The 26,379-nt window shown below is 43.6% G+C and overlaps 1 protein-coding gene across 1 annotated transcript; it reads left to right on the top strand.

The window, feature by feature from the left end:
- The first annotated feature begins 4,687 nt into the window (after nucleotides 1–4,687).
- Nucleotides 4,688–23,196, top strand: HSDL2 (hydroxysteroid dehydrogenase like 2). The gene is made up of 11 exons (XM_069001781.1): nucleotides 4,688–4,749; nucleotides 7,510–7,673; nucleotides 8,088–8,186; nucleotides 8,309–8,423; nucleotides 13,312–13,415; nucleotides 14,340–14,438; nucleotides 19,282–19,476; nucleotides 19,987–20,058; nucleotides 21,643–21,831; nucleotides 22,327–22,455; nucleotides 22,900–23,196. The coding sequence occupies exons 1-11, from the start codon at nucleotides 4,733–4,735 to the stop codon at nucleotides 23,010–23,012; spliced, it is 1,296 nt and encodes a 431-aa protein (XP_068857882.1). The 5' UTR covers nucleotides 4,688–4,732; the 3' UTR covers nucleotides 23,013–23,196.
- The last annotated feature ends 3,183 nt before the right edge of the window (nucleotides 23,197–26,379 follow it).

Raw genomic sequence — 26,379 nt, 5'->3', positions numbered from 1 at the left:
TTCCTGCTGATGTCTGCTTAATTTCTTCTCCTCTTTGAATGCTTGGGCAGCACCTCCAAGAAATTAATTCTTCTGCAAAGGCTTCTAAACTCTAAATCAATTTACTGCTTTTGTTGCCAACTTTTGGAACTCTCTAAATAAACAGGGACAAGAGGTAAGATTAACATGAGAGAATTCACACATTAAAATCTACATAAACCTGCCTATCTAACACATAGTTAGCCCTCTCTACTGCATAACTGCTTAACTTGAGCAACCTTATGCAGTACGTGTCACTGCACCTGCATGGGCCTCTTCGGTACTCTCTAGTGGTTGGTCCCTTGTGGTGGTTTGGGGAGATGCCCCCTACTCAGTTTCAAGCAAAGTTCAGTTCAGGACGTGCAGAACCTCAGGCTGAGTGTCAGAGAAGATGTCATCTTCTCAGACAACTGCCAGGCAGGTCATAAAATACAAAAGCTTCCCACAAATATTGAGCAACATCTGTTTAACCCACCTGATAGCATCTTTTGACATATAAATGAGGGGTTAAAGGGGAGAATGATACCATCAACTTCCATCTGCAACAGAGATCAAAGGAAGGGACAGGGACAGCAAATTCTGCTTCAAGACTCAGAGCTTAAAGATCCAGAGAATTTTACTTAAAACACAGAGAATTCTGCTTAAAGACATCAACTTGACCAGCATTTTACTTTACCACAGTGAACATGGACATCTAACAACAAATGACAGCTTTTGCAATTTACAAAGCAAATCAAATTGAACAGTCCTAAAAATGCTGTTGAAAGTCTCCTAGGTGTCTTCAGTATCAAAAAATGCTTAGGTCTCTTCTGTGCGTCCCTAAAAATAACCTGCACTGGGAGCCCAGGGAATTAACACTATCCATCCCTGGCAGAAGGGTCCTAGGGTGATGCTCAAGGGGTATTTTCAACAGAAAGGAACTCCCAATTTTGCCTCCTCTGCCCTTGCCTTATCCCTATTTTGGCACTCCTATAAAACCTATTCTGGAGAGCATTCTTAGTTGCTCTCCAACTTGACACACTACAATTCTGAAAAAGTAAAAACAGTGCTTTAAAAAAAAAAAAATCTGTATTTCATCTAAGACTGTAAATCATGTAAATTTCATCTAGGATGCAAGACAGACTGGTTTTGATATAATTCAGCAAGACAGATCATATGACTCTTCTGCAAAATGTGCTATTTTTTGTTCTATTTCTTTTTCAGTAATATTCACCAGTGACCTTCACTATAAGAAAGCATTCTTCAAAATAAGGTACTGATCATAAACCATGAATGTTACCAGTGGTAGGTAACATTCTTTGACTAGCTTTAAGTACATAGGGTCTGCAGCCACTCCCATATATCTCACCCTCCAAATGAGAAAAGAGGTTTTGGCAAATAGCTTGAATGGAGTCCAAATTCTTGGACTTTCAAGAGAAAATTCTTCGTTTTTCAAGAGAAAAACCAAACCAATCCACTTGAAATCCAGAGAGCTTTCCATATTACCAGAATTGATCAACTTGTATATACAGTGGTTTTCCTACTACATCTTTCTATCTTCACTGCTACCATCAAAACTAGAAACCTTTCAAAGTTGCAAAGAAAAAAAGTTTGAAGTTGAGAAACCATGTCTTTTGCCGGTATGTAGTAAAAAAAGAAATAGTTATGAGTTGCAGAATTTCAACCAATTTAATTAATTATCATTTCATATAACTGTGTAATTATTTTATTACTAAGAAATAAAAACAAACAAAAACTCACCTCAACTCTTCCTCACAAGCCTTATTTGTTTCTAATAAATTCTTATTTTTTTGCCAAACTCGGGAATTGATTTTACTAGTAGTATATCCATGAGTGTCCTTAACATTAATTGTTAGATATCCAAATGTTATTTAATATTCCAATCAAATAGTGGGGAGTTTAAAATTAGTATTTTAACTATAATGGTTCTCCTGCTAAAAACTATCTTCTTAATATGTTGAAATAACAGCAATATTCACTAGGGTGCACACTTGTTAATGAACGAGGGAAACAATTTCATGCAGACCATGGGATGGGCATACCAGTGAGCTATGCCCCATGCGTGCTGTGTGATCTTGTACAAGTGGTTTTCCTCAGTTTAACTCACTTCCCAACTTTTCACGTTTCTACCTATTTCTATATTCATATGGATATATACTCATTAAAAGAAGTGCTCTAAGACTTGAGCGATGCTAAAAGGTTAAATGTCACTCAAAAACACGGGAGGCTTGAAGGAGGCAGCAAGTGTGTTGGGATTGTCACATGAAGGACACGCAGTGTTTTCAGAGCCGACTGCTGGCCTGAAAGGTCTTCTCACTGTCTTGAGGACACTCGGAGCCCCTCTGACAGTGCTCGCTAGGACCTTGCCCGCCACCTCCTCCCGCACGGCGGCGTTTCCTCCTCCCCGCCCGGGCTGCGGCCAGGCCAGCCCCGGCTGAGGGCTGGCAGTGAGGCGCAGCTGGCGGAGGGCGGCACTGGCGGAGCGCGCTGCGCGCAGGGGCAGCGCGGCAGCCGGGGAGGCGTCGGCGCTGCGCGGCTCGGGGCGCTGCGCAAGTTAAAAGGCGGATGGATGGGCAAAACACCCGGCCCCGCGAAATTAAAGGAGTCGCTCCTGAGCGAGACGGGCGCACCACGTTCGCCTGCGAGCAGCTGGGGGGTCAGGGGCTCAGCTCCAAGTGAATGCTGCACCATCGGAGGGAAGGGCGTTTGGGAGAGCAGGGGGGTCCCCCCTCGCCAGGACCGCGGGGTTTCTGCATCGTGGAGAGCAGAGCACTGGACTGCAAGCAAGCGTGCTCAGCCCACGGCAATCCCGTGCTCCCCCCCTCAGCACCCGGAGTGAGGGAGGGTGAGCTGCGGGGCTGCCGCATAAGCGAGCACCAGCAACACTGCTGAAACCCAGCGTTCGAGCCTTCCACTTTCTGTAGCGCTGTTCAAATGCTTTCTGCCCCTCATGCTACAAAAACCTTCGAGGAGGTAAACTGACCCTTCTGATAAAGAAAAAAGCGCCGTCACTCCAGTTCTCCTATTACGTACTGAAGAGAAGGAAAGAAAGCCAAACAACACTTGAGGGAAAGAAGGTTGAACCATGATGCCCAGGGGCTTCTCCTGCAGGTACTTCTGTGCATGGTTGAAAGCGGCAGCTCTCTACACACAGACACAATGGCTCACTTCCATGGAGCACACTGCAGGCCTGAGGCTTACGGTCTGGGCATGCAGCTATGGCAGTCAAGCCCTGCCTTGGTCATTCAGGCCAAGTGGCTGCCGGGAGAATGAAGGAAAAGTATGCCTGAAGACCTTAGCAAAGCACTTTCACTTCCATCTGTGCAGGATGTCAACCGGGAAAGCAGGTAGCATGGAAGATGTTATAGTTGCAAAGTGTTCAGACAGCCCTTGACCTCTCCAGCCTGCTCATGGCTCAGTCCTGCGGGAGTCTGCAGCCCTGTGAGACTGTGAACTGCTATGAAGCAAACTAATAACCACCATTATATCAATACACAAGGACTAGTGCATCTGCTCAGGCTCACTTTGATTTCTGTTATAGTAAAACCATCTGTCTCAATTCCTCCAGCAGGTTCAGACCTACTAGGTGATTTCCCCTTCTGCCATCAGCTCCCAGTGAAACCTGAAGCCCTCTCAGGGTGCTGCACAGAATCTCTATGTGAGAGCTGAAGGGGGAAAGACAAACAAAAGGTGGAACCTGGTGGAAGATTTGCCAACCATAGTAACAGGTGGGCAGCATGACAAGGACGGGAGGAGGTCAGAGTCTTCATTGGGCAACAGAGGGAGGAGGAAAAGTTGCATGTACAGGGCGTGGAGGCGAGGGCTGACCTTGCAGTTATTGTGAAACAAGAGAGGAACTAGGGGAGAGGTTGAAGGAGAGGATAGGTGTGGCTGGGTGAACAAAGACAGAGGCTCCCACTGCAGGCTTTCCAGCGAACAGGGAATCACAGAATCATTAGAGTTGGAAGACACCTCTGGAGATTATCTACTCCAACCACCCTGTCAAGGCACAGTGACCTAGAGCAGGTCACACAGCCTCCCTAGGCAGCCTGTTCCAGTGCTCTGCCACCCTCAACATAAAGAAGTTCTTCGTCATGTTTAAGTGGAACTTCTTGTGGCTTAGTTTACAGCCACTGCTCCTGGTGTCTCTGGGCACCACTGAAAAAATTCTAGCACCATGGTCTTGGCATCCAACTTAGAGATATTTATATGCATTAAGGAGATCCCATCTTTAGACTGAACAGGCCTAGCTCCTGCAGTCTGCCCTCATGACAGAGATGCTCCAGGCCCCAGATCATCTCTGTGCTCCTCCACTTGACTAACTCCAGTAGCTCCTTGTCTCTCCTGTCCTGAGGAGCCCCGAACAGGACACAACACTCCGGCAGATGAAATGGAGGCAAAGCTCCAGTGATTTGAGTGCCACTAGCAAGAGATCAAAGCAAAATTTCACGCATCCGGCGGAGAACGAAAGGATGCAGGAAGCCTCCCACTTCCACCCTTCATCCCGCGTACGCCTTTTTCCAGTCTCGGGGTTAGCTCGCAACCGCTGAGCCCACCACCCTCGCTCCTCGGGGCAGAGCGGCGGCGGGAGCGGCGCCGGAGCTGCCCCTGCCCCGCCCCGAGCGGCCGCGGCGGCTGCGCAGCGGAGCGGCCCCGGCCCGGCCCCGGCCCCGGCCCGGCCTCCCCGCGCCGCCCCGCGCCGCCCCGCGCCGCCATGCTGCCCAACACCGGGTAAGGTGCCCCCGCCGCGCCCGCCGGGGCTGCGCGCTGCCCGGGGGCTCTCGGGGCGGGCGGGCTGCGGCCGGTGGCCGCCGCGGGGTTCGCTGGACACCCCTGAGCGCTGTCTCGCTGCCCCCGAGCGCTGTCTCCTTGCGGGGCGTGCGGGACCCGCAGCCGGCCGAAGGCGAGGGGCTGTAGCCGAGGACACGCGTGTCCCCGCGGGCCTGCGGGGTCGGGCCGGCCGAGGGGCCCCGGGCAGCACCAGGGTCCCGGGGCGAGCAGTTCGGGGCGTGTCGTGGGCTTGAACAGCGCCTTGTAAATCAGGCAGTTTATCAGTAATTTTGTATAGAACATTTATATTAAAGTATAATTACTTATTATTATTACTACTATTGCTGTTGTTGTTATTGCTATTTTTGTTACTATTGTTGTTGTTATATAGTAGTATAGTATTCTAGTACTGTCTTACCTGGCAGTCAGATTTTCATCCTGTATAGGATCTTAATTTAGAAGAGTTTTTCTGCCTTTTGGCTTTTCAGAGGCCAGTACTGCTGACAGCTGGGAAGATAAGTTATTATTTGTTCCCCTGTGTTATAAACAGGATTATTGAATTCCTAACATCTGTGTAAGCTGTGAAAGTGTCCCTGATGTGACCTGAAAGTCTTTATTGGCAGTCATCTGTGGTGGGAAAGGAACCAGTCTTAATGAAGATTCCCAAGACCATAGGGCACAGACGTGAATTTGATGTTTTCTGTCTTATTAGCAGAATTCAACTCTCATGGCAGTGATGCAGATGTGACCTTCACAATACAGGTCATAAGAAATTTTAGACAGGCACATGCATTATAAACTTTAAACTATTGGGCTGCTAAGTGAATTAAGAAATAAATCCTTAGTCTTCCAAATATGACTAACTAATCTCCATCCTCTGAGCCTGACTAACCAACCAGTTTTTTACCTGTGAGGTTGCATACACATCCAGATTATAGCATCATGTCTTAAATATGCAGCAAAAATATTGTGATGGTGTTGAAAAATTTGCATTCACCCACTCCATTGAGCAAAGGGCCTGCTTTTACTAGCAGCGTAGCAGAAGTCTCTGAGCTCTTGATGCCCTTCACAAGCTTCTGCTGCAGGTGAACTTCGGTTTTCCTGATGCCACCCCAACATGCCCTGGTAATGTTTCTAATTCCTTCTTTGTGGCCTGTCTTTGCCCCCACTCCCTGTATCCTTTCTTGGGAGCTGAGTCACAAGTTCCCTGCATAGCCCTGCTAGTCTCCTGGTACACCTGCTTGTTTTCCTGAGTAGACCACTCCAGCCCCAGGCAGGGCTTACAGCCCCATCAGCTTTTCTCTGCTGCTCTCTCCTTCAGAACTGCCTCTCGCTGGACCCCATTTACCTCTTCCATGACTAAGGTGAATTCTGCTGACCTCATATTGGTTGGCTGAAGGTAGAAACTAGATTCTGGCCTTACTTTACTGAGTTTTACACTTTGACTATGTATTCCAGTCATAGTGGAATGTGCATGTGACTGAACTCCTGGCATTAGGTTTCTGCAGTTCACTGTTCTGTTTAGAATATTTTTCTTCCTGTGCCTTTCTAAGACTCAATTACGTAGATAAAAGCTGTTTGAAATGGCACCTTCAGGACATGATTGACTTTCTGAGATCCTGTAGATGCCTAGCCCTGCCTCTGCAGGGGGAGATCACTCCCCCTTTCTGCCCCATTACAATTTTCTGCCTTCTGAAAGCAAACATCCTCCTAGAGAGGGTTTATGAGATGGATGTTCTAAGGTTAGAGGGGAAAAAAACACATCTGAAACAGGTAGGGGAGAAACAATACAAAGTTTGGCCCAGTCTGAAAGGAAAACTAATGGAAGCTCAGAGCATAGGCTTTTATGACATTTGTGGTGCGAGCAAAAAGGTGAAGTCACTGTTGCACATAGTATATATTAATTCTTCAACTGAAGTTAAAAACCTGAACCTCCTGGGTTTTGCCACAGTGTTACAAAAAGCAGCATGAGCTTCATGCACAGCACTGAAACATACATTCCTACATTTGAAAAGCCTGTTGTCTAAAAGGCTTTATCATTGAATGTTTTTGTGGAGTTGATATTTCTCTTTTCAAAAATTCAGTGATACTGTGTTGGCCCGACATCCTTCTTAGGCTCTAAAACATGTTAGTTTCTCTAAGTTGATTGGACCTGTTTATTTGGAGGACCCATTGGACTACATGCAGTTACTGGGAAGGTGTTGAGGGTAGAAGAGTTAAGAGAAAAATTGCTATTTCTGAAAATAAAGGTTTTGGCATTTGCGCATGGCATTGTGGTTCCAGACTTGGTACTTTGTACCACATCGAGACATCAGTTTTTTGTGTTTAGAGCACTGTGATTAATAGGTTACAGAGATCCTGTGTAGGTGTGTCTTGTTAGAAACTGGCACTTTGTTTTTACAAATTACTCCTTTTCCACTGTTGCAGAACATAGCAGCTCTTTACAAAAAAGGAAGAAATGTAACTGGGTGACCTGTGTAACCTTCCTGCTTTATAGTGTTTGCAGACTTGGGGTGTGGTACTTCAGTGGTACTTTTCTGTAGCTGTAGTCATCTCTTTTGTGTTCCCAGGCTGTTTTCTGAGTAAAAGGATGGAGGCATTTGTCAGGTTGGGAGACTGTGCAAATTACATTTGCCCTTAGAGTCTGAAAAAAGTCAAATTATTAACAGCTTCTGCTTTATTGTCCTCTTCTTTACCCTCCACTTTCCCCTTCACCTTTAGGAAACTGGCAGGATGCACTCTCTTCATCACAGGTGCGAGCCGGGGCATTGGCAAGGCCATTGCTTTGAAAGCTGCCAAGGATGGTGCCAACATTGTGATAGCTGCCAAGACAGCTGAGCCCCATCCTACTCTTCCGGGAACTATCTACACTGCTGCAGAAGAAAGTAAGTTGTAACAAATGAAGGTGCTGGGTTGGATGTATACCCTTGCTTAATTATCATATCAGAGTGGAAAAATGCATAGACTGTCTTAGTTCCAGTTCACATTTACTGAAATAATCTTAGTGCTTCTCTTGCCTCCCAGGAATGCTGTAATGTTACTGTAAGGAAGATGGGTCTGTGTATATAAATGTAAAAATGCTATGCTACTTGAGATATATGAAATAAACATTCGCAGTGTTAAGATTTGGTTTTGGCTTCCTTGTTCTTCATACAGCATGTTAAAAGGTCACAATTTGAGAGTGTGATTTTCAGTGGCTTCTTGAAGCATGTCACTGCCTGAGAGATTCTCAGAAAGTTCATATTAGTTGTCCCATCTGAGAGTAAATTTTTAAATTTTTTAAATTTTTAATTATGCAGTTGAAGCAGCTGGAGGAAAGGCCTTGCCTTGCATTGTTAATGTGAGGGAAGAGCAGCAAATCATTAATGCTGTGGAGAAAGCTGTGAAGACTTTTGGAGGTAAGTTAAGGTGTAGGGGAGACATTAATGGGCAGATTGTTCAAACAAAAAGAAAAAAGAACAGCCTGCCCTATGAATTTTGTCTTCAAATGCTAATGTGAAATGGCTTACTTTAAAACCAGGGATTGATATTTTGGTGAATAATGCAAGCGCCATCTCTTTGACGGGCACTTTGGAAACAGCAACAAAGAAAGTCAATCTTATGATGGATGTCAATGTACGAGGAACCTATCTCACGTAAGTGCTGAGAGAAGGAAGCAAAGCAATTGTAACAGAATGTATGGTGTTATTTCAGCTTTTCTGAGAAATTCTGTAGCTGTCTTGCTGCCTTAGAATTTAAGTGCAGATATTCTGCATGTGCTCACAGGAAATTGGTCAGGTATTGGTCAACTGATATAAACTAATATTTCCAAGAATTATTTGCGAGTTGGAGTGAACAGGAGCCTTATTACTGCAGTCATTAAATGTTCACAAGCCCCTCTACGTGTGAAGGAGAAAAAACTACTTTGTTTCAAATGAAGCCCCAGCTTGGCTTTGTTAAATGCTGATGCTGTTTCATTTCAACCAAAATGACTAAATTTTTGCCTACATCAAGTCAGTATCCTATTTGTCAGTTTCTTTCTCAAAAGCATCTTTCTCATCTTTAGAGATGTTATATAACTCACCATAGTTAAAAGAGAAATGTTAAAGACATAACGTAATGATCCAAAGTGTTCTCCACCTACTTTCAGCTTATCAACTCTTATTATTTATTTAAATTAACATACCAAGATTTGATTTCACAATTCCCGGGATCCTTATTTTGCACATTTTTGGAGGTGGATTTAGTAGGTTGAATCATCTTTACATTTACAGGATGTCATTTAAAGTACCGTCTTAAAATTAAGACTCTGGTTATCACAGGGTTTAAAAAAAAAGGCCCTAGGATGATGCAGATTTCTAAATTCAGGTGTTGCTTGGTGTAATCAGAAAGTTTTGTATCAAAGTATTACCACAGAATCAGTGAATAGTTTGGGTTGGAAGGGGCCTTTAAAGGTCATCTAGTCCAATCCTCCAGTCTAGAATAGTCTTTGTCATTCTCGTTTGTGAGAGAGTCTGGTTGCCAGCTGTATTCAGTTGTATTGCTGTGGCAAGTTCCATCTTCTCCTCACCACCCAAGAGCAACAGTGATTTTCTTGATGTTACATCTAGCTATTCCAAATTAATGGGGAATTCTCAAGTGTATTTTTGGTCCTATTCTGCCTTGAAAAGATTAAAAATCAGATTATGTGTGCTCCAAGTGGAAGAGCATAAGAAAAACCAGTGCCTCTCAAGGGAGTGGTCTTTGTCATTACTTTTGTAATTCTCAATTGAGAAAACCTAGTGAAGGATTTTCACCCTTTCTCCTTGCTTTGTATGTTGATTCTGATTGTAATTTGTAGAGACCTACTTTCAGTTTAACGTTCAAAAAATTGCAATAGCTTAAAATGGTGTGGATTTTTTTGCCTGTGTAAAGGTGGTAGTAGGGAAGATGTCCCATCTGACAGAGTATACCTGTTGACATAGAATCGTGGAATTGCTGAATCATGGAATTTTTGAATCATGGAATGGATTGGGCTAGAAGAAACCTTAAAACATCGTCTACTTCCAAGCCCCCTGCCATGGGCAGAGACATCTCCCATAGACCAGGTTGCTCAAAGCCCATCCAGCCTGGCCTTGAACACTTCAATGGGTGGGGAATCTACAATTTCTTAGGCCACTTGTCCCACTGCCTTACCACTTTCAGAGTAAAGAATTTCTTTCTAATATTTAATCTCAACCCACCCTCTTTCAGTGTAAAGCCATCTCCCCATGTTCTCTCACTCCACACCCTTGTGAAAAGTCCCTCTCCCACCTTCTTGTAGCCCTTTTAGGTACTGGAAGGCTGCAGTAAGGTGACCCCAGAGCTTGCTCCTCTCCAGGCAGAATAACTCTCAGCCTGTCCTTGCAGGAGAGCTGCTCCATCCCTCTAATCAATTTGGTGGCCTCCTCTGGAGTTGTCTCAAAAGTCCAATGTCCTTCCTGTTCTGGGACCCCAGAGCTGGATGCAGTGTTCCAGGTGGGCTCTCACCAGGGCAGAGCAGAGGGGCAGAATCCCCTCCCTCCCCTGCTGCCCACGCTGCCTTGGATGCAGCCCAGGACACGTTTGGCTCTCTGGGCTGGGAGTGCTCATGGCTGGGTCATGTCCAGCCTCTCACCCACCAGCACCCCCAAGGCCTTCTCACAGGGCTGCTCTCCATCTGTTTATCCCCAGCCTGTGCTGATACTGGGAGTGTCCTGACCCAGGTGCAGCACCTTGCACCTGGTCTTGTTTAACTCATGAGATTCCCATGGGCCCACTTCTCAAACTTGTCCAGGTCCCTCTGGATGGCAGTTCTGAACTTCAGGTGTGTCAGCAGCACCACTCAGCTTGGGATCATCTGCAAATTTGCTGAGGCTGCACTTGATCTCTTAATCTGTGTTGTTGATGCAGACATTGAATAGCACTGGTCCCAATACCAACCCCTGAGGGACACCTTTTGTCACTTACGTCCATCAGGACGCTGAGCCATTGACCACTACCCTCTGGATGCCACTGTCCAGCCAATTCCTTATCCACTGAACAGTCTGCCCGTCAAATCTTCTCACTGCAATTTAGAGAGAAGGGTGTTATGAGGATCCCTCTCTAAAGCTATACAGACTAAATGACACCTGTAGCCCTTCTCTTGTCCACTGATGTAGTCCTTGCATCATAGAAGGCCTTATGGTTGGTCAGGGAGGACTTGCCCTTGAAGACCCTCTGACTGTCCCAAATCACCTCCCTGTCCTAGGATCACCTCCTTATTCTAGGAGGATCTGTTCCATGATCTTCCCAGGCACAGAGGTGAGGCTGACAGGTTGGTCGTTCCCAGGGTTCTCCTGTCCACCCTTTTTAAACATCATTACAATGTTTCCCTTTTTCCAGACACCTGGATCTTCACCTGATTCCACAGTTTTTCAGATATGGAGAGTGGCTTGGTAACTACATCAGCCAATTCCCTCAGAACTGTGAGATGCATCTGATCAGGCCCCATGGACTTGTGTATCTTCAGGCTCCTCAGATGGTCAGAGGAAGCACTTTGCTTAAAGTAGGAAGCACTTTGCTCCCCCAATCCCCATCCTGCTGTCCATCCACTTAAGAGGTGTGGGAAGAGAAGACTGAGGCAAAATAAGTTTCGAGTCCCTCAGCCTTCTTGTCATCAGTTGTCACCAGTTTTCCAGCCTTGCTTATCCCGGGATGTGTGTCTTTTCTGACTGACACACTTGAAGAAGCCCTTCTTGTTATTCTTTGGATCCCTCATAAAGTTCAGCTCCAGCTTCACTTTGGCTTTCCTCACCCCAAACCTACACAACCAGCCTGTGCCCATATATTCTTCCTGGGATACTTGTCTCTGCTTCCACTGGCTCTGCATTTGTTTCTTGTCCTTTAGTTTGACCAGCAGTTCTGTACTCATCCATGCCAGTCTCTTACCTTCCTTGCCAATTTCTTGTGCCATTGGATCACTAGCTCTTGTGCTCTATGGGAGGCGTCCTTAAAGATCTGTCAGTTCTGTTCTGCTCCCTTGTTTCTGAGGGCAGTGTTGCAAGGGTTCCTATTGACTAATTCCTTGAAGAACTGGAATTTTGCTCTTCAGAAGCTTAGGGCCCTGACTTTGCTCTTTGCCTGACCCATTTCCCTCTGGGCTGTGAGCTCCACCAGTGCATGATCTCTGCAGCCCAGGCTGCCTCCCATCATGGTGTCCCTGATTAGCTCACTTAGGGTTGTGACCATCAGGTCCAGTATGGTGTCCCTTTTGTTAGGGTTATTACCTGGATTAAGGAGTTATGCTCCATGCATTCCTGGAATCTCTGGGATTGCCTACAGCTTTCTCTGCTACTTTTCCAGCAGATATTGGGGTGGCTGAAGTCTCCCAGCAGGACAAGAGCCTGCGAGTGTGATCCTTCCTGTAGCTGGAGCAAGCAGGTCTCATCGATAGGCTACCCTTGGTCAGGGACCTGTAGTGACACCAACCACAAGGTTCCCTTTGTTGCCTCAGTCTCTTGCTTACCCACAGGCTTTTACCTGCTCATTGTTGATCTTCAGTTCACAGGTTGTTCTTCAGAGATGGCTTGTCACACTCAATCTGCCTCTTGATGCAGGGGGCAACACCTCCTTCTCTCCTTCTTCCCCTGTCCCTTCTGAGTAGGCTGTAGCAATCAGTGGATGCAGCCGAGTCATGGGATTCATCCCACCAAGTTTCAATAATGGCAGCTAGGTTTCTTGGTTCCTATGCATTAAGAAATTGAGACATCTGTTAGTGAACTGCTGCTGAAAAGAGCTGAGACCCTAAGACAGTTAAGCAAGTGGTAAATTATTTACTTTACTACTGTGGTGATTTTGCTGTTGAAGGTGTTGAAGTTGTTCCCTTTGTGGCTGAGAGTATGCATGGGTCCTGTTGGAATAGGTGAATAGTTGGTCACTAGTGTGGTGATGTTTTCACCCTGTGAAGCTTGATTAAAAATTCTCAAGCAGAGATCAAATACAAACATGTACCCTAGTTCTAGAAGTGAAGTCAAAAGACAATTTCTGTAAAGTAAAAGTTCTGATTTACAGAGATGTGTAAATTCAAAGTAGAATTCTCTCAGTGGAGGTTTTCAGTTTTCTTTAAAATATTTATAATAGTATTCTGCTATGCAGTATTATTTATTCAACATGGTTTTAAAGAAGAAATAGGTATGGCATCAGAAGAGAATATTTTTATTCTGCACTGTTAATTTTGGTTGTTGCCTTGTAGTGTTTTGTTGCCCCTACCAGAAGTATTACAAGGAGATGATGGCTTCTGAGTATCTGGAAAACTAGCTTTAGTCAAAGCTGATGCACTGGTTGGAGAATGTGGTTCAGGTTGCAGGAATGAATACTAGGCCAGAGATAAGTGATCTGGGACAGATTTTGTTTTGTTGTTCTTTATATCATTTAAATATTTGATATGAGGAGAGGGTTTGTCTTGGGCTCTTTATGAAACTACTGGTCTACTAGTATTGTTTTTGCTGTAGTTATTGGTGTTCCATAAAAGAAGAGGAGACTGATATGTCTGAATCTATCTTTCAGGTCTAAAGCATGCCTTCCCCACTTGAGGAAGAGTAAGAACCCCCATATTCTGAACCTTAGCCCACCCATGAATCTGAATCCCATGTGGTTCAAAAATCATTGTGGTGAGTAGCATTCAGAGCCTTTGTTGTTGTGAGAAACATGTAAGTACCTGGTAAAGTGTGCAGTAGTGCCTGAGCAGAATGCCAGATCATGTATCTTTAGCACTATATACAGAGTGGCACTAATGGTTCCTCAGAGCATTTTGTACCTGACCTACAAGAAATTGTTTTGTGGGAAAATGTAGGGCAGGTTTCATGGCATCATCCATCTTTTTTGTCTTTAGGGTAAGTCTGTGCTTTTCTATGGGAATTTTTAGGATTACGTAATATTTTTTTCTCCAAATAGAGACTGAAACCCAAAATTTCTTTTCTTACTGATTCAGCTTTACTTTTTTTACAGTGGATAAAGCTCAGTGTTGTCTTTTAATATGGAAGTTACTTTGAGGTGGAAAAAGAACTCCAATGTAATCTTGAAGTTAGTGTTGCTCATTTTAAAACTGCAGAAAAAACTTTCTATTTTGGACACTTGTCATGTTAAACTCCAGCAAGTTCCAGTTCTTTCCCCAAAAAAGTTTCCCTTCTCAAAGTAACAAGGATTTAGAATTTCTGTGTCCGACCCTTTTGTTTTCTGTAGGATGCTAGTTTGGTCCTTAACAGCTAGTATGCCTTAGGCATCTTGAAAAAAATTGATCACTCTTGTCAGTGTTCTGTTTATAAAAAGTGTGACAAAATCACCATGCAGCTAGGCTTAAGTTATTTTTGGCAAAACATGTGTAGCTTTCATTTTCTTTGCAATGAAAAGACATCAGAGTACAGTTTGTATCTGACAGGGGTGGGAGGTCGAAGGGACTCTAGGAAGGTACTGTTTTGTCTGAAAGCCCTGAATTTTCCATGTGAACCAATTACCTGTTTTACCTTCCTTTCATTATTAAAATTACATTTTACATAGAGTGTAAACTTCTATCTTTTTTGCACTTGTTGTCTTAGCTTATACTATTTCTAAATATGGGATGTCCATGTGTGTCTTGGGAATGGCAGAAGAATTTAGAGGAGAAGTTGCTGTCAATGCCTTATGGCCTAAAACAGGTGATTTTTTTTTTTTTAATATTACTAAAATACTGACTTTCTGTGTTTTGTCTGCTAAAGCTTGTTTTATTTGACATTAAATATACTTCAGACTTCTTCTGGAATAGATTCAGGTGACTGAGCAGTTCTTTTATATATTCTTTTTTCATCCTGCATGGGTTCTGGTTTTCATTCCTAGTTGTCACTAGACTATTGACACTTTGATTTAAACTCATGTTCTGCTAGTTTGAAACCACACAGTTCGTTGAAGCATATGTGTAGTGTTTGGCTTGCCTAGGCTTTTTCTGATGCACCCATTGTTTTGGTTTGGACAGAATCACAAAAATATTAGTGTGCTTTCATGAGTGGGAATTGAACATCTGTGTATGTAGTACTATTTAGAATTCCTTGCTAGTTAAATTGCAAGAGCTTACTGACAAGATAGATACCTCTGTACATGCGGAAATAATTTTTAAAAGGCCTATTCCTAGAAGTTTTGGCACAGTGCAATTCTGTGAAGAGCTGTTCACAGAACCATCTGATTGCAAATTACAGGAAATTAAAGAGCTCTCTGGAAGAAAAATGGCTCAATGCTCCCATGTTTTATTAGCTTCAATTTGTTTTCTCTGGGTCAGTGAGGATAAGGGCTGCTGTTTGAGGTTTGGCCAGCTGTTTGCCAAGGAGGCTGGTCTTTCCTACCCAAATACATCTATGGCAGAAATCATACTGATGTTAAAATCAATACCAGACAGAGGGTAATCCTGCCCTTTAGTGGTGTTAAGCCCAGTCATTGTGGTAGAAGACATTACAACAGTGTTTATTTCCTTAACTAGTGCAAGGAAGAAGGAAGAGGAGATAAAAATATGAACCAAAATCCTCTTCTGAGGATGGTGCTCCAGTTTAAGAAGTGTTTGTACACAGACAGTTTTCAGTGTTTTCCTGTTAGGAGCTGCAGGTCCCTTTTAAACTCTAGTGGGAACTGGAACTCTCTGATCTACTTTCTCTAAAGTGAGAAATACAAGAAAAACTTAACTGTTTCAGACAAAATCAGCTGAATTTCTTAGCTTAAGTGCTGTAGGTGATCATCAGTTTAACAGCTGGGTTGGTGTGCCTGACAGACTTGGTCCTTTTTCATTGGTCTGGATGCTTGCATCTTAAATTCTTCCAGTAAACGGATGCCTCATAATTCTGCTCACTCTGTGCGTTCTACCCATAGAAATATTTTGGTAAGAGATTGACTTCTAAAATTATATCATTCATGATAATTACATCATCACAAAACCTGTACTATGTTGAAGAGAGTAAGGTCTTCTTCTGTGATGTACTGAAGGCAACTACATGCATATAACTTCAGAATCTGGATTGCTTTCTGGTGGAGTCAAAGTTCACCTTTCAGGTTTCAAGTGTGTGTTGTATTTTTTTTATTTCTGAGGCAGTTAAAAGAAATATGCACTTGTTTCTGCATACTTGCTTTTTGAGTGCTGCAGGAAAACCTCAAAAAATTTTCAGTGGAGATTTCCCAGGGTCTGTGTCATCTGCAATAGAACCAAGAAACCTGATTCTTGGTCTTTAGCTCCCTAGACCTCACCCTTCCCCCCGTTTTGTCTTTAAAATGGCACTGCTAAATGGGTTTTATATCTCCTCAGAATCCAGTATGTGGGAGTAACTTGGTTTCTCATTAACAGAGGGTGACCTTTTACCTATCATTGTGTGTTTTTTGTCATTGGCTGATTTAACAATGTATATTGCCTGTGAGAGTTAGGGACAGTAAAGGAATTAATCCAGAGTGTCCCCTTCTGATAGAGATATGGTATGAAACTGCAGACAACCAATTTGACTTACTTTTTCATGGAAAGGCTGTTACAAGATTACCTGTGTCTTGTAAATGCACATATTCATGTGCTGCATAGACACATTATGTGCATCCCTCACAGCTTTCTTATTCCACATGTGCTGGAAAAAAACATCCACTACTATTGGGGAAATGAGTCAGTGGCTTTATGGGTCCTGTTAAAAGCTAAAGATTTTTTTTCTGCAGAGACCAGCTGGTTATACTAGGTATTTATTTTGCAATGTGGCTGTTTTCCCCCACCCATCTGAATAATTTGATCTCCTTTTTTTTTCATGGCAAGGGAAAAGAAGAACCTGGGAGAATTTCTCCACCCACTCACAATGGAAATTTTTTCAGAGGGGTGGCTAACTTTATAAGCAGAAGTTACATTAAGTCTTGCATTGCATAGTTGAATACATTATTTCTTTCTAGTTTTGGCTTAGGCTGCAGGACTCCAAATATCAGTAGTAGTACCAGTGTCTCAGATGTGGTCTGGTATTAAAGAATGTCTATGATTGTATTAATAAAACTTCTACCAAATCTGACATTCTTATGTGGGGAAGTGGGAAACCTAAACTAAATAAAGTTGTATCTTTCTCTTGAGAATTACAGTGCTGCCGTGTCCTTGGTAACATACCCATACCAGCTAAAGTAAGAGGAGAACACTGTGGGAGCTGGTACTGGTTACAGAGTGCAGCTAATACTTGTTCCCCACTGGATCCTGCAAAACGTGAGGCTTGGAAGTGCAGGAAAATGCCCTTTACAGATGAAAACAGTATATATTCTAATAAATGCTTTTTTAAATAAGGATTTCTCTCTGTGAGATGCTGCAAAGAAATAAAAAAAGTAGTTAGGCTTTCTATAAAATCAAAGGTATACAAGCAGAGCTTTTTATTTGCAGAAATCATGCCTGCTCATTCAGTGATGCCTCCATGAAAACTGATGTGACATCAAGTATAAAAGAAGATCATAGATGATCATAATGTGTGAATTCTTAAGTAAAAAAAAATGTGCTTTTGAAAGGTTTATCTTCCAAAAGTGAGAAAGTAAACTTCTTTATTGTGGTCATCTAGACAGATAGTGTTACAGATTTCCACGGTGTCTGAAATACAGTTGCAGAGTTCCTGATTTAAAAGTCCACTATCATCTCATACAAATATGTTTACCCTCAGTGTTAGTATGGATGCCAGATCTGTTCATTAACCTGGTTCTTTAAACACGTGAAGGTATGTTGGTAATAAGATGCCAGAGTTCTGCATTTACCTAAAAGTGAAAGAGGACGTCTGTCAAAAGGGCAAGGGGCAATCCCATCACTAAGAGTGCAGAGGAATAATTGAGGTGTCCTGGGACAGAACTGGAAGTCTCTTCATGTGCATTAGAGGCAAACCCACATCACTTTATATGAAATTGATGTAACAATGTACAGCCAGACTATGAGACAGTGCTGTTTGAAACCTTTTTGCTTCAATATATGCAAATAGGCTGACTGTGCTCAGAAAAATAATAGTTACCAGTAACAGAGAAGTGGCAGATCTGTGGGCCACGAAAAGTGAGCAGCTTAATGAATCCTTGGAATAAATATATTAACATCAACAAAACTCAATAAATTTCATCATGGTGTTTGAGAGAAATATTCTCTGAACTGTTGGTAGTTACTAAAAAAAATAAATCTTGCAGGGCAGATACCATTTCAGAAGACCAAAAAAAGGCAAATTTATTGACTTTTTTAAAGATGAGAAAAAGACCTAGGTAGACCTACATGTATGTACAGTATATCTATTTGTCACTTTTTATTTTGATGTGTATTTATAGCCGTTCACTCAATTTGAAAAAAAAAAGAAGCAGAGGTTGCTTGAAGGTAAATGAAACCTAGACAGTAATTCTCATCACAGAAGACTAAAGTAATGAAGTCAACAAGGACATCTACACCCTTGGGCACTCTTGTAGAAAACACTTGGACAGGAGCTCTCAGGCCAGTGCTGAAGACTTCTGTCCTTTTTCCCAGTACCTACTTTGAAAGATGAATGATCCTGCTAAGATATGTGTGTCCTGCACAGTGCCTATTTATTTGCTATTTAAGGAATGTTGGGATCATTTCTGTATCAAAATTACTTTGCATGGAATGGAAGCACTGAAAGGAGGACAAAAATTTGGTTTATCCTTCTGCCTCCCTGATCTTCTGGCCCCATATGTAGGAAAGGATTTGTGAATCTGTCTCAAAACTTGGGGATAGAGCATTGAGTTTTAAACAGCAGATGGGAAAAACTAATGAAGCAGAACATATGATGGAAAAACAGTAAGATGGCAAATGTCAAAAGCTACAACCAGACAGCCTTTCTGTGGAATAGGATGAAAAAAATGGATACCTCAGCCTGGAACAGCAAATCACAGGCTTAGACAGCAACATGCCACGATGTTAGTAGCTTCCATGGGAGAAACATAAAGAAGACTACTGGAATGGCACAGAAGTAATAGAATTGCTAAATAAAAGAAGCAGAAGCCAAGGATATGTGGATTTTATTCTTACGTCTAACACAGCCTTTCTGTGAAATACTGAACAAGTTATGTGAGGTTATGTTATTTGGTTTCTCATTAACTTAGGAGAAACACCTTAGTAGTTCATGGGAGTTATCAAAAGACTAAAATTGAGCATCAGCTTTCAGTGTGATAATCACCAAAGCAAATGCCTCTTTATAACTGGTGTGTCATACATCCACTTTGAGGAAAACAATGGTCCTGTTAGTTTTTCATGGGCTGAATAACTTGGTGGAAATCCAGGTGAGATGATAAATAAATAGAGGGATGTGAATGTCATAAAATGCTCTGGCCTTTTTGATTCCTGTAATAGTATCCTGGGTTTTAATTGTTGATTGTAAAGAATTGATAGTATGATTGGTAGTATTTCACAGCTTTTGACTTCCTAGAATTTCCTTTTGCCTGAAAGGAAAATAAAGTCTGTTTACTTATGAAAGAAATGAGAATTCCATATCATCAGTGTTAAAGCTTTGTTTTCATACCCTTCAAACTTTCTAGCCATACATACAGCTGCTATGGATATGCTGGGAGGAGCTGGAATAGAAAAACAGTGCAGGAAAACGGACATCCTGGCAGATGCTGCATATTGCATTTTGACAAAACCAAAAACTTTCACTGGAAACTTTATTATTGATGAAGTTCTGCTGAGAGAAGAAGGAGTTAAGGATTTTGATGTTTATGCAATTGCACCAGGTAAAAGAGATCTTTAAGGTGAGAAGTAGGTTCAGGAAGGAGGGGAGGACATATGGAGAATATTAATACAGTTTTGTTTCCAGGGGCTCTTAAATTAGTTTCTAAAAGAAGTTGCTTTGCCTCAGCTTTGAGAACATGCCTTACTGGAAAGCCCATATGGATCCACTGAGAGTTTAATAATTAAATGTCTATTAAATTAAATCAAGAACTTCTTTAATGAAAAGAAAACCTACCTGCATTGCAGGTGTATGTATTATTATTTAACAGCTCATAGATTTTTAATGCTTTTCTTCTCTGATGTTCTTCACTGCAACCTTAAAAGCCTTCTCAGTCAGATTTTAAGTGAACAAAACTCTAAACATGTTATTTCATGCTATGTTTTTCCTGCAACTTGTAGTTTATTTACTTATAAACTGAAGTACGGTACTACTTGACTGTAGTTTCAGATGAAATGGATTCCTGCTGTGCAACTTTACTTGGATTTACTATTACATTTTTCCTCCCTCTTAGGTCACCCTCTGATGCCTGACTTCTTCTTAGATGTTGAAACTGACACTACAGCTATGAAGCAAGAAAGATATGGTAGGGAAAGCACTGTGTATACAAGTCCATAATTTCCATAATGAATTTCACTTCACAATAATGAATGCCCTCTGTTTTTCATTTTTCTCCTATGAATTTGGACTCAAGCTATTCAGCAAAAACCCTTTTCTCATTTGGAGAGTAAGATTTATGGAAGTGACTGCGTACTTAGAACTGGGGAAAAAATAGTATCTCCTGGAGGACTTTCATGGTGTAAAGTCAATACATTATTTTGAAAAATTCTTTTTTAAACATCTGAGTTGTGGTAGTAGGGAGGTCACAGGTAAATATTGCTGGAAAAAGAAATTAGACTTAAAACAGCATATTTTGCAGGAATATCTCCTTTGCCTTGCTAATTTATACAAAAGAATATGACATAAAGCCTCCATGGCTTCTTAGATGAAATGTGCACAATTTACACAATAAAAATAACTCTTGGAGGAAATGTTGTTGCAGTGGGGTCTCCTGCAGCATGCATTAGACAGCAAGGCCCATGGAAAGAAATAGGAAGCGTTTCTTGATAGAAGTTTCAGAGATCTTTATTTTCCAGCCACCTGGCCCGGGGACTGCCGAAGAACTCGGCAATCACAGGACAACCAGGGTCCTCCCCCAGCAGGGGAACACAAAATAACCAATGGGAAACAGGATTAAGGGTACATGTGACCAGAGAGCAGGGAGACCCCGTGCCTAGGCCATGCCTCTACCCCAGGGTCCCCTCTCCCAGGAGAGAACTGTAGTGTGTCAAGTTGGAGAGCAACTAAGAATGCTCTCCAGAACAGGTTTTATAGGAGTGCCAAAATAGGGATAAGGCAAGGGCAGAGGAGGCAAAATTGGGAGTTCCTTTCTGTTGAAAATACCCCTTGAGCATCACCCTAGGACCCTTCTGCCAGGGATGGATAGTGTTAATTCCCTGGGCTCCCAGTGCAGGTTATTTTTAGGGACGCACAGAAGAGACCTAAGCATTTTTTGATACTGAAGACACCTAGGAGACTTTCAACAGCATTTTTAGGACTGTTCAATTTGATTTGCTTTGTAAATTGCAAAAGCTGTCATTTGTTGTTAAATGTGCATGTTCACTGTGGTAAAGTAAACCATTGATCAAAGCAGTAAATTGATTTCCACCTTAGAAGCCTTTGCAGAAGAATTTATAAAAATATGCATGTTCTTTACAAGACAGACTTGACAGAAGTATTTTGGGATGAAAGCAATGGTTAATAAAGACACTGATTTTTTTTCTTAATGTTGTCAGGAGTAGTGTATAGATTACGTCAGAAAACTGTTGTGTAAGCATCTGTAATAAACTGTAAACAGCCAGAATTAGAATTTTGCTGTGGTTATATTTTCACTTTTCTTTTGATCTATCAGGAATTAAAATTTATTGCAGAATTATGTTTAGTGATGTACACCTATTCAGATTCCCAAGTGGAGGAAGCATCCTTTATCAGTGTTAATACTGAAATGGTAAAAAAATCATTTTCCCTACTTTGAAGCTTAAAGCTTTTCAAATGGAGTTCTCTGCTCATGTTTTTACATTCATTTTTAAAGTGGTTTGCATTTGAAAGAGAAAAATAATCTTTCTCATAGGTGCTGCCCAAGAGGAGAAGAAATTAAGCAGACATCAGCAGGAAGGAGCAGATGGAGCCAAGGTTAAGACAGAATCTGCTGCAGCCGAGCCATCGGGTCCTGTTGCAGAGACATTCAGAGTTATTCAAGGGGCAATGACTGAAGAGTATGTGAGAAGTACTCAAGGTGTCTTTCAGTTTGAGTTATCTGGTAAGACCATCGCTTGTGCAGCCTTGCCTAGCAAAAGGCGCTGGGTATGTTCAAACAGAAGCCTTTGGAGGCCGGTCCCAAGGCAGAGCAGCTCCTCTTGCCCTCTGTGGGACGCTCCTTCTCCGGGCCCCCTTGGGCAGGCGCCGGGAGCTGCTGCCCCTCGTGCCGCACGCGGAGCCTCTGTCCCGGCGCTGCCGCCCGCCCCGGGGTGGTGTGGCCACAGACAGGGCGCTCTCGGGGCCACGGGAGGAGCGCCAGCTGCCACCAGCTCTGTGAGCCAAGCGCAGCCTTTGGGCTCTCCTGGCCACGTCCCCAGCACGTGGTGCTCGGGGCGTCACGGGGGACAAGAGGCGGCTTCTTGCAGAGCATCCGCCGGCGTGCGGACTGCCATGGGAGCGCTCCAAAGGCACACGGCTGCGGCCGTGCGACGGGGGCAACAGAGAGGGAGGGACCACGCTCTCTGCTGCCTTCTCAGCTCGCTTCGCTCTCGCCCAGGTGATGGTGGAGGCACTTGGTATATTGACCTGAAGACCAAGGGTGGGAGCGCTGGCTTCGGAAAGCCTCCTGTGACAGCTGATGTGGTTATGAGCATGTCGAGTGCCGACTTTGTGAAAATGTTCACAGGTGAGGGACAAAGGCCTTTGTCAGGGGACACAGGTGCCGGTGCCCAGAAGAGCCTCTGCTGACGGGGCAGTAGAGCGGCTTCTGGCTTTGTGATCTGGGATTGGAGGAGCTTTTGGCTTCTTGTGGCTCAAGGGAACGGGTAGGCAAGAACGGCTTGGATTTTTCTGCACTCTCATGTCCTGTGAACAGGAAGGGTGCAAAAGCTTGCCCTGCTTCTATTAACCAGCTACTGACATTCTAGCAGCCAGGCTAGCTTCAGAAAGAATCCATGTGTTGGGCTTCTGCTCTGCACATCTCCGAGCAGTGTTTCCTGTGTCACTGCTTTTACCAGGATGACTTGGTAGCAATGTAGCAGCTGAGATTTCACTGTGGCATTATGTTTTCCTGTGCACAGGCTTTCTCCAATTCCTTTCATATTCTGATAATTCTGTTTCTTCTTTTTAGGTAAATTAAAGCCAACGCTGGCCTTCATGTCTGGAAAATTAAGGATTAAAGGAAACATGGCTCTAGCAATAAAGCTCGAGAAGATGCTTTCACAGCTTAATTCTAAACTGTGAGGGGAAACCCATACTAGCACAATAGTGGCCTTTCATATATAACTGCAATGCTGTTTTAAATTTTTAGTCCTTGTTTTTCTGATGCAGTATAAGTAATATTGATAAAATGTGAGATTTTTATAGAAGAAATAACTCACTCTGATTAAGAAGGTGTCGATTAAACTAATTCCTTCCTGAGAATACACTTAGGTTCCAGGTGTTTTCTTTAATTCTGCTTCTCTGGACCAATGTAGAACACCTGAACTGAGTTTTTCCCCCACACAGTTGTTTGTAGACATACCCCATAGAAAAGGTGGGTAGAGCACATATCACCCTGCAGATCTGTGCTAGAAGTGCTATGCAGAATTTACTAAGCTGGCTTAGAAGTAGAAGCAATGTAGTCAGTTTAACAGGGCTTTAATTTCACCTGGTAAATTAGTATCTCAATTTTTTCTTTTCTTTCCTTATTTTATTACTTACACAAGTTCTCACACCTCTGTATTGCACTGAGTTAGGCTGCACAGCCATACTGAGTGATAAACAGGTTTTCTTCTTGTGCAAAGGTGCGCTTGCACACATGCATGCTTATGTGCTGTCTCTCTTCCCCTACCCCCTACATCCCTGCAGCCAGTCTTTTCCCCTTCCTTCCATTTGGCTGGTAAAGATTTAAACTCATTGGTAAAAGGACGCATGCCTCCACTTTGTAAGTGCCCGAGTACACACATGGGCTGCAGCTTCATGTGACAGCATCTGCAAAGCCAGGTGGACCAACATCTTAAAAATGTTTATTCATGGTGGCCAAAAAACTGCCCCAAATCTGGATCGTTCATTCTTCTGAGCAAGCTGAGAAGGTTTCAAGGCTTAGGATTTATTTCTTAATTAACTTAGCAGCCCAAAAGTTTACAACTTTTTAAAGCCTGTGCTTGTTTAAAATTGCTTATGACCTGCATTGAGAAGGTCACATCTGTATTACTTTCGTCGCAGTTCACAGTATCACAGAATGGTCAGGTTGGAAGGGACCACATTGGGTCATCTGGACCAACCTCCCTGCTCAAGCAGGGTCGTTCTAAAGCACATTACACAGAATTGTGTCCAGATGGTTCTTGAGTATCTCCAGTGAGGGAGTCTCCACAGCCTCTTGGGGCAGCCTGTTCCAGTGTGCAGTCAAGTGCACAGTAAAAAAGTTCTTCCTCATATTCAAGTGGGAATTCCTGTTCATCAGTTTCTGCCCATTGCCTCTTGGCCTATTGCTTGGTATCACTGAGAAGAGCCTGAATCCATGCTCTTGGCACCCTCCTTTCAGATACTTGCAGATATTGATGAGGTGAGGCAGTTGAATTCTGGTATAAAACTAATTCACCTCTGCCCTTCAGTCTCAGGAATCTTGAAAGAGAGTAAGATGGGTTCCTTTCTCACCAGGCACAAGGGGCTGAGGGTGCTGAAGGAGGGAGAGAGAGAGAGGAGGTGGCTTACCCCATGTTGGGCGTTATGGTAGCAGAGCGAAGGGTGGCTCTAGCCAGGGGGCAGCACCAGTGGGCTGTAATGTGGCCGCTTCCAGTCCAGCCCCCACACTGGGCTGTGCTCAGCGGCTGTGCTCAGCTGGGCCACCAGCACGGCCGTCAGCCCGAGGCTCTGTTAGGTCTGCGTGCCCTAACTAGCTACCAGTGCCACTAGTCCCAGGAGCTATGCCCAAAAGTTTCAGGCTCTACTGGGCAGTGTCTGATTGCTACCCCCATCGTGGTGTCTGAATTGGTCACCACTAAGTCCCTGGCTACTGGCCTGCTGACTGCAGAGCACTGTCAGTCTGCTGAGATCTGCCAGCTGAAGGTAGTAGAAGTGCTTGGCATACACCAGGACATGGAAGCAAAGGCTGTACATGCGACAGGAGGGAAAGAAGATTCAGCGCTGGAAACTAGAGTCTTCTGGAGGAAACCAAACATCTCAACTGATGGTTATAATGCATGCATACTGCTGGCTGCCGTTAATAAGTAAGTCCAGTGCTCTGCTCTCCACGATGCAGAAACCCCGCGGTCCTGGCGAGGGGGGACCCCCCTGCTCTCCCAAACGCCCTTCCCTCCGATGGTGCAGCATTCACCTGGAGCTGAGCCCCTGACCCCCCAGCTGCTCGCAGGCGAACGTGGTGCGCCCGTCTCGCTCAGGAGCGACTCCTTTAATTTCGCGGGGCCGGGTGTTTTGCCCATCCATCCGCCTTTTAACTTGCGCAGCGCCCCGAGCCGCGCAGCGCCGACGCCTCCCCGGCTGCCGCGCTGCCCCTGCGCGCAGCGCGCTCCGCCAGTGCCGCCCTCCGCCAGCTGCGCCTCACTGCCAGCCCTCAGCCGGGGCTGGCCTGGCCGCAGCCCGGGCGGGGAGGAGGAAACGCCGCCGTGCGGGAGGAGGTGGCGGGCAAGGTCCTAGCGAGCACTGTCAGAGGGGCTCCGAGTGTCCTCAAGACAGTGAGAAGACCTTTCAGGCCAGCAGTCGGCTCTGAAAACACTGCGTGTCCTTCATGTGACAATCCCAACACACTTTCAGGTGTCATTGGCCCTGTCCTTTGAGTAGTGTGTTATGTATGTGTTTACACGCTTCCCCTGACTCAGTTCCATTAACTCTTATGGGAAAATCTTCTCCACTACCTGTCTCACACTGTTTAGGAACATGTCTTTGGGGAATACTAGGTTTTGGCTGAATCTTCCTCTCATCTCGCCACTGAATAAACTGTCTCTGTAATGTACTTTTTTTCTGGAAGGAAGAAAAACATCAGTTATTTAATTTCTTTTCCATCTAAGAGACTTTCTCCTTATGGTATAAACCTACATAAGCTCATTTAATTAATAAATATTTCGACTAATTTAAGAGACATTACACCAGCCACAGTGAATGTATAGTATAGGCTTCCAGGTACTCCAGAGACAGTGGAAGTCTATTCAATACCACTAGCACTACAAGAGCCACTCCAGGGGTAGTACATGTGCTTTTAATGACTCTGCAGTGATTCTGGCAGGGACTATTCAGCAGCAGGAAATTAAGATATCAAGTGCCTGGCACAACATTTGTTTGTTCAGTATCAGGACTTTGAACTGAATTATAGAAGATTGCAGGTTTTTTTAGAACTGGAATTTGCAAATGGCAGTACATTTCATCCATCAATGTTTTAAACAGCCAAGTATCTACCTTCAGAGCATCTTCTGTGGAACAGCTGTTTATACAGACAGTATTATTTGCTACCACTCCTTAACAAACAGTCTGTTTAACACAGCAAGATTACATTTTCAGCTTACAAGGATGAAAATATTAACAACTTGTACTGCATATTGTAAAGTTTTATATCTGTTACCAAAATGGGAAAACCAAGGCAGTTTCATGAATAAGTTACAGTAAGTTATCTTGC

The sequence above is a fragment of the Aphelocoma coerulescens genome (assembly GCF_041296385.1).
Source record: "Aphelocoma coerulescens isolate FSJ_1873_10779 chromosome Z unlocalized genomic scaffold, UR_Acoe_1.0 ChrZ, whole genome shotgun sequence".
NCBI classification, from domain to species: Eukaryota; Metazoa; Chordata; class Aves; order Passeriformes; family Corvidae; genus Aphelocoma; species Aphelocoma coerulescens.
This window is presented reverse-complemented; position numbering and strand designations above follow the sequence as displayed.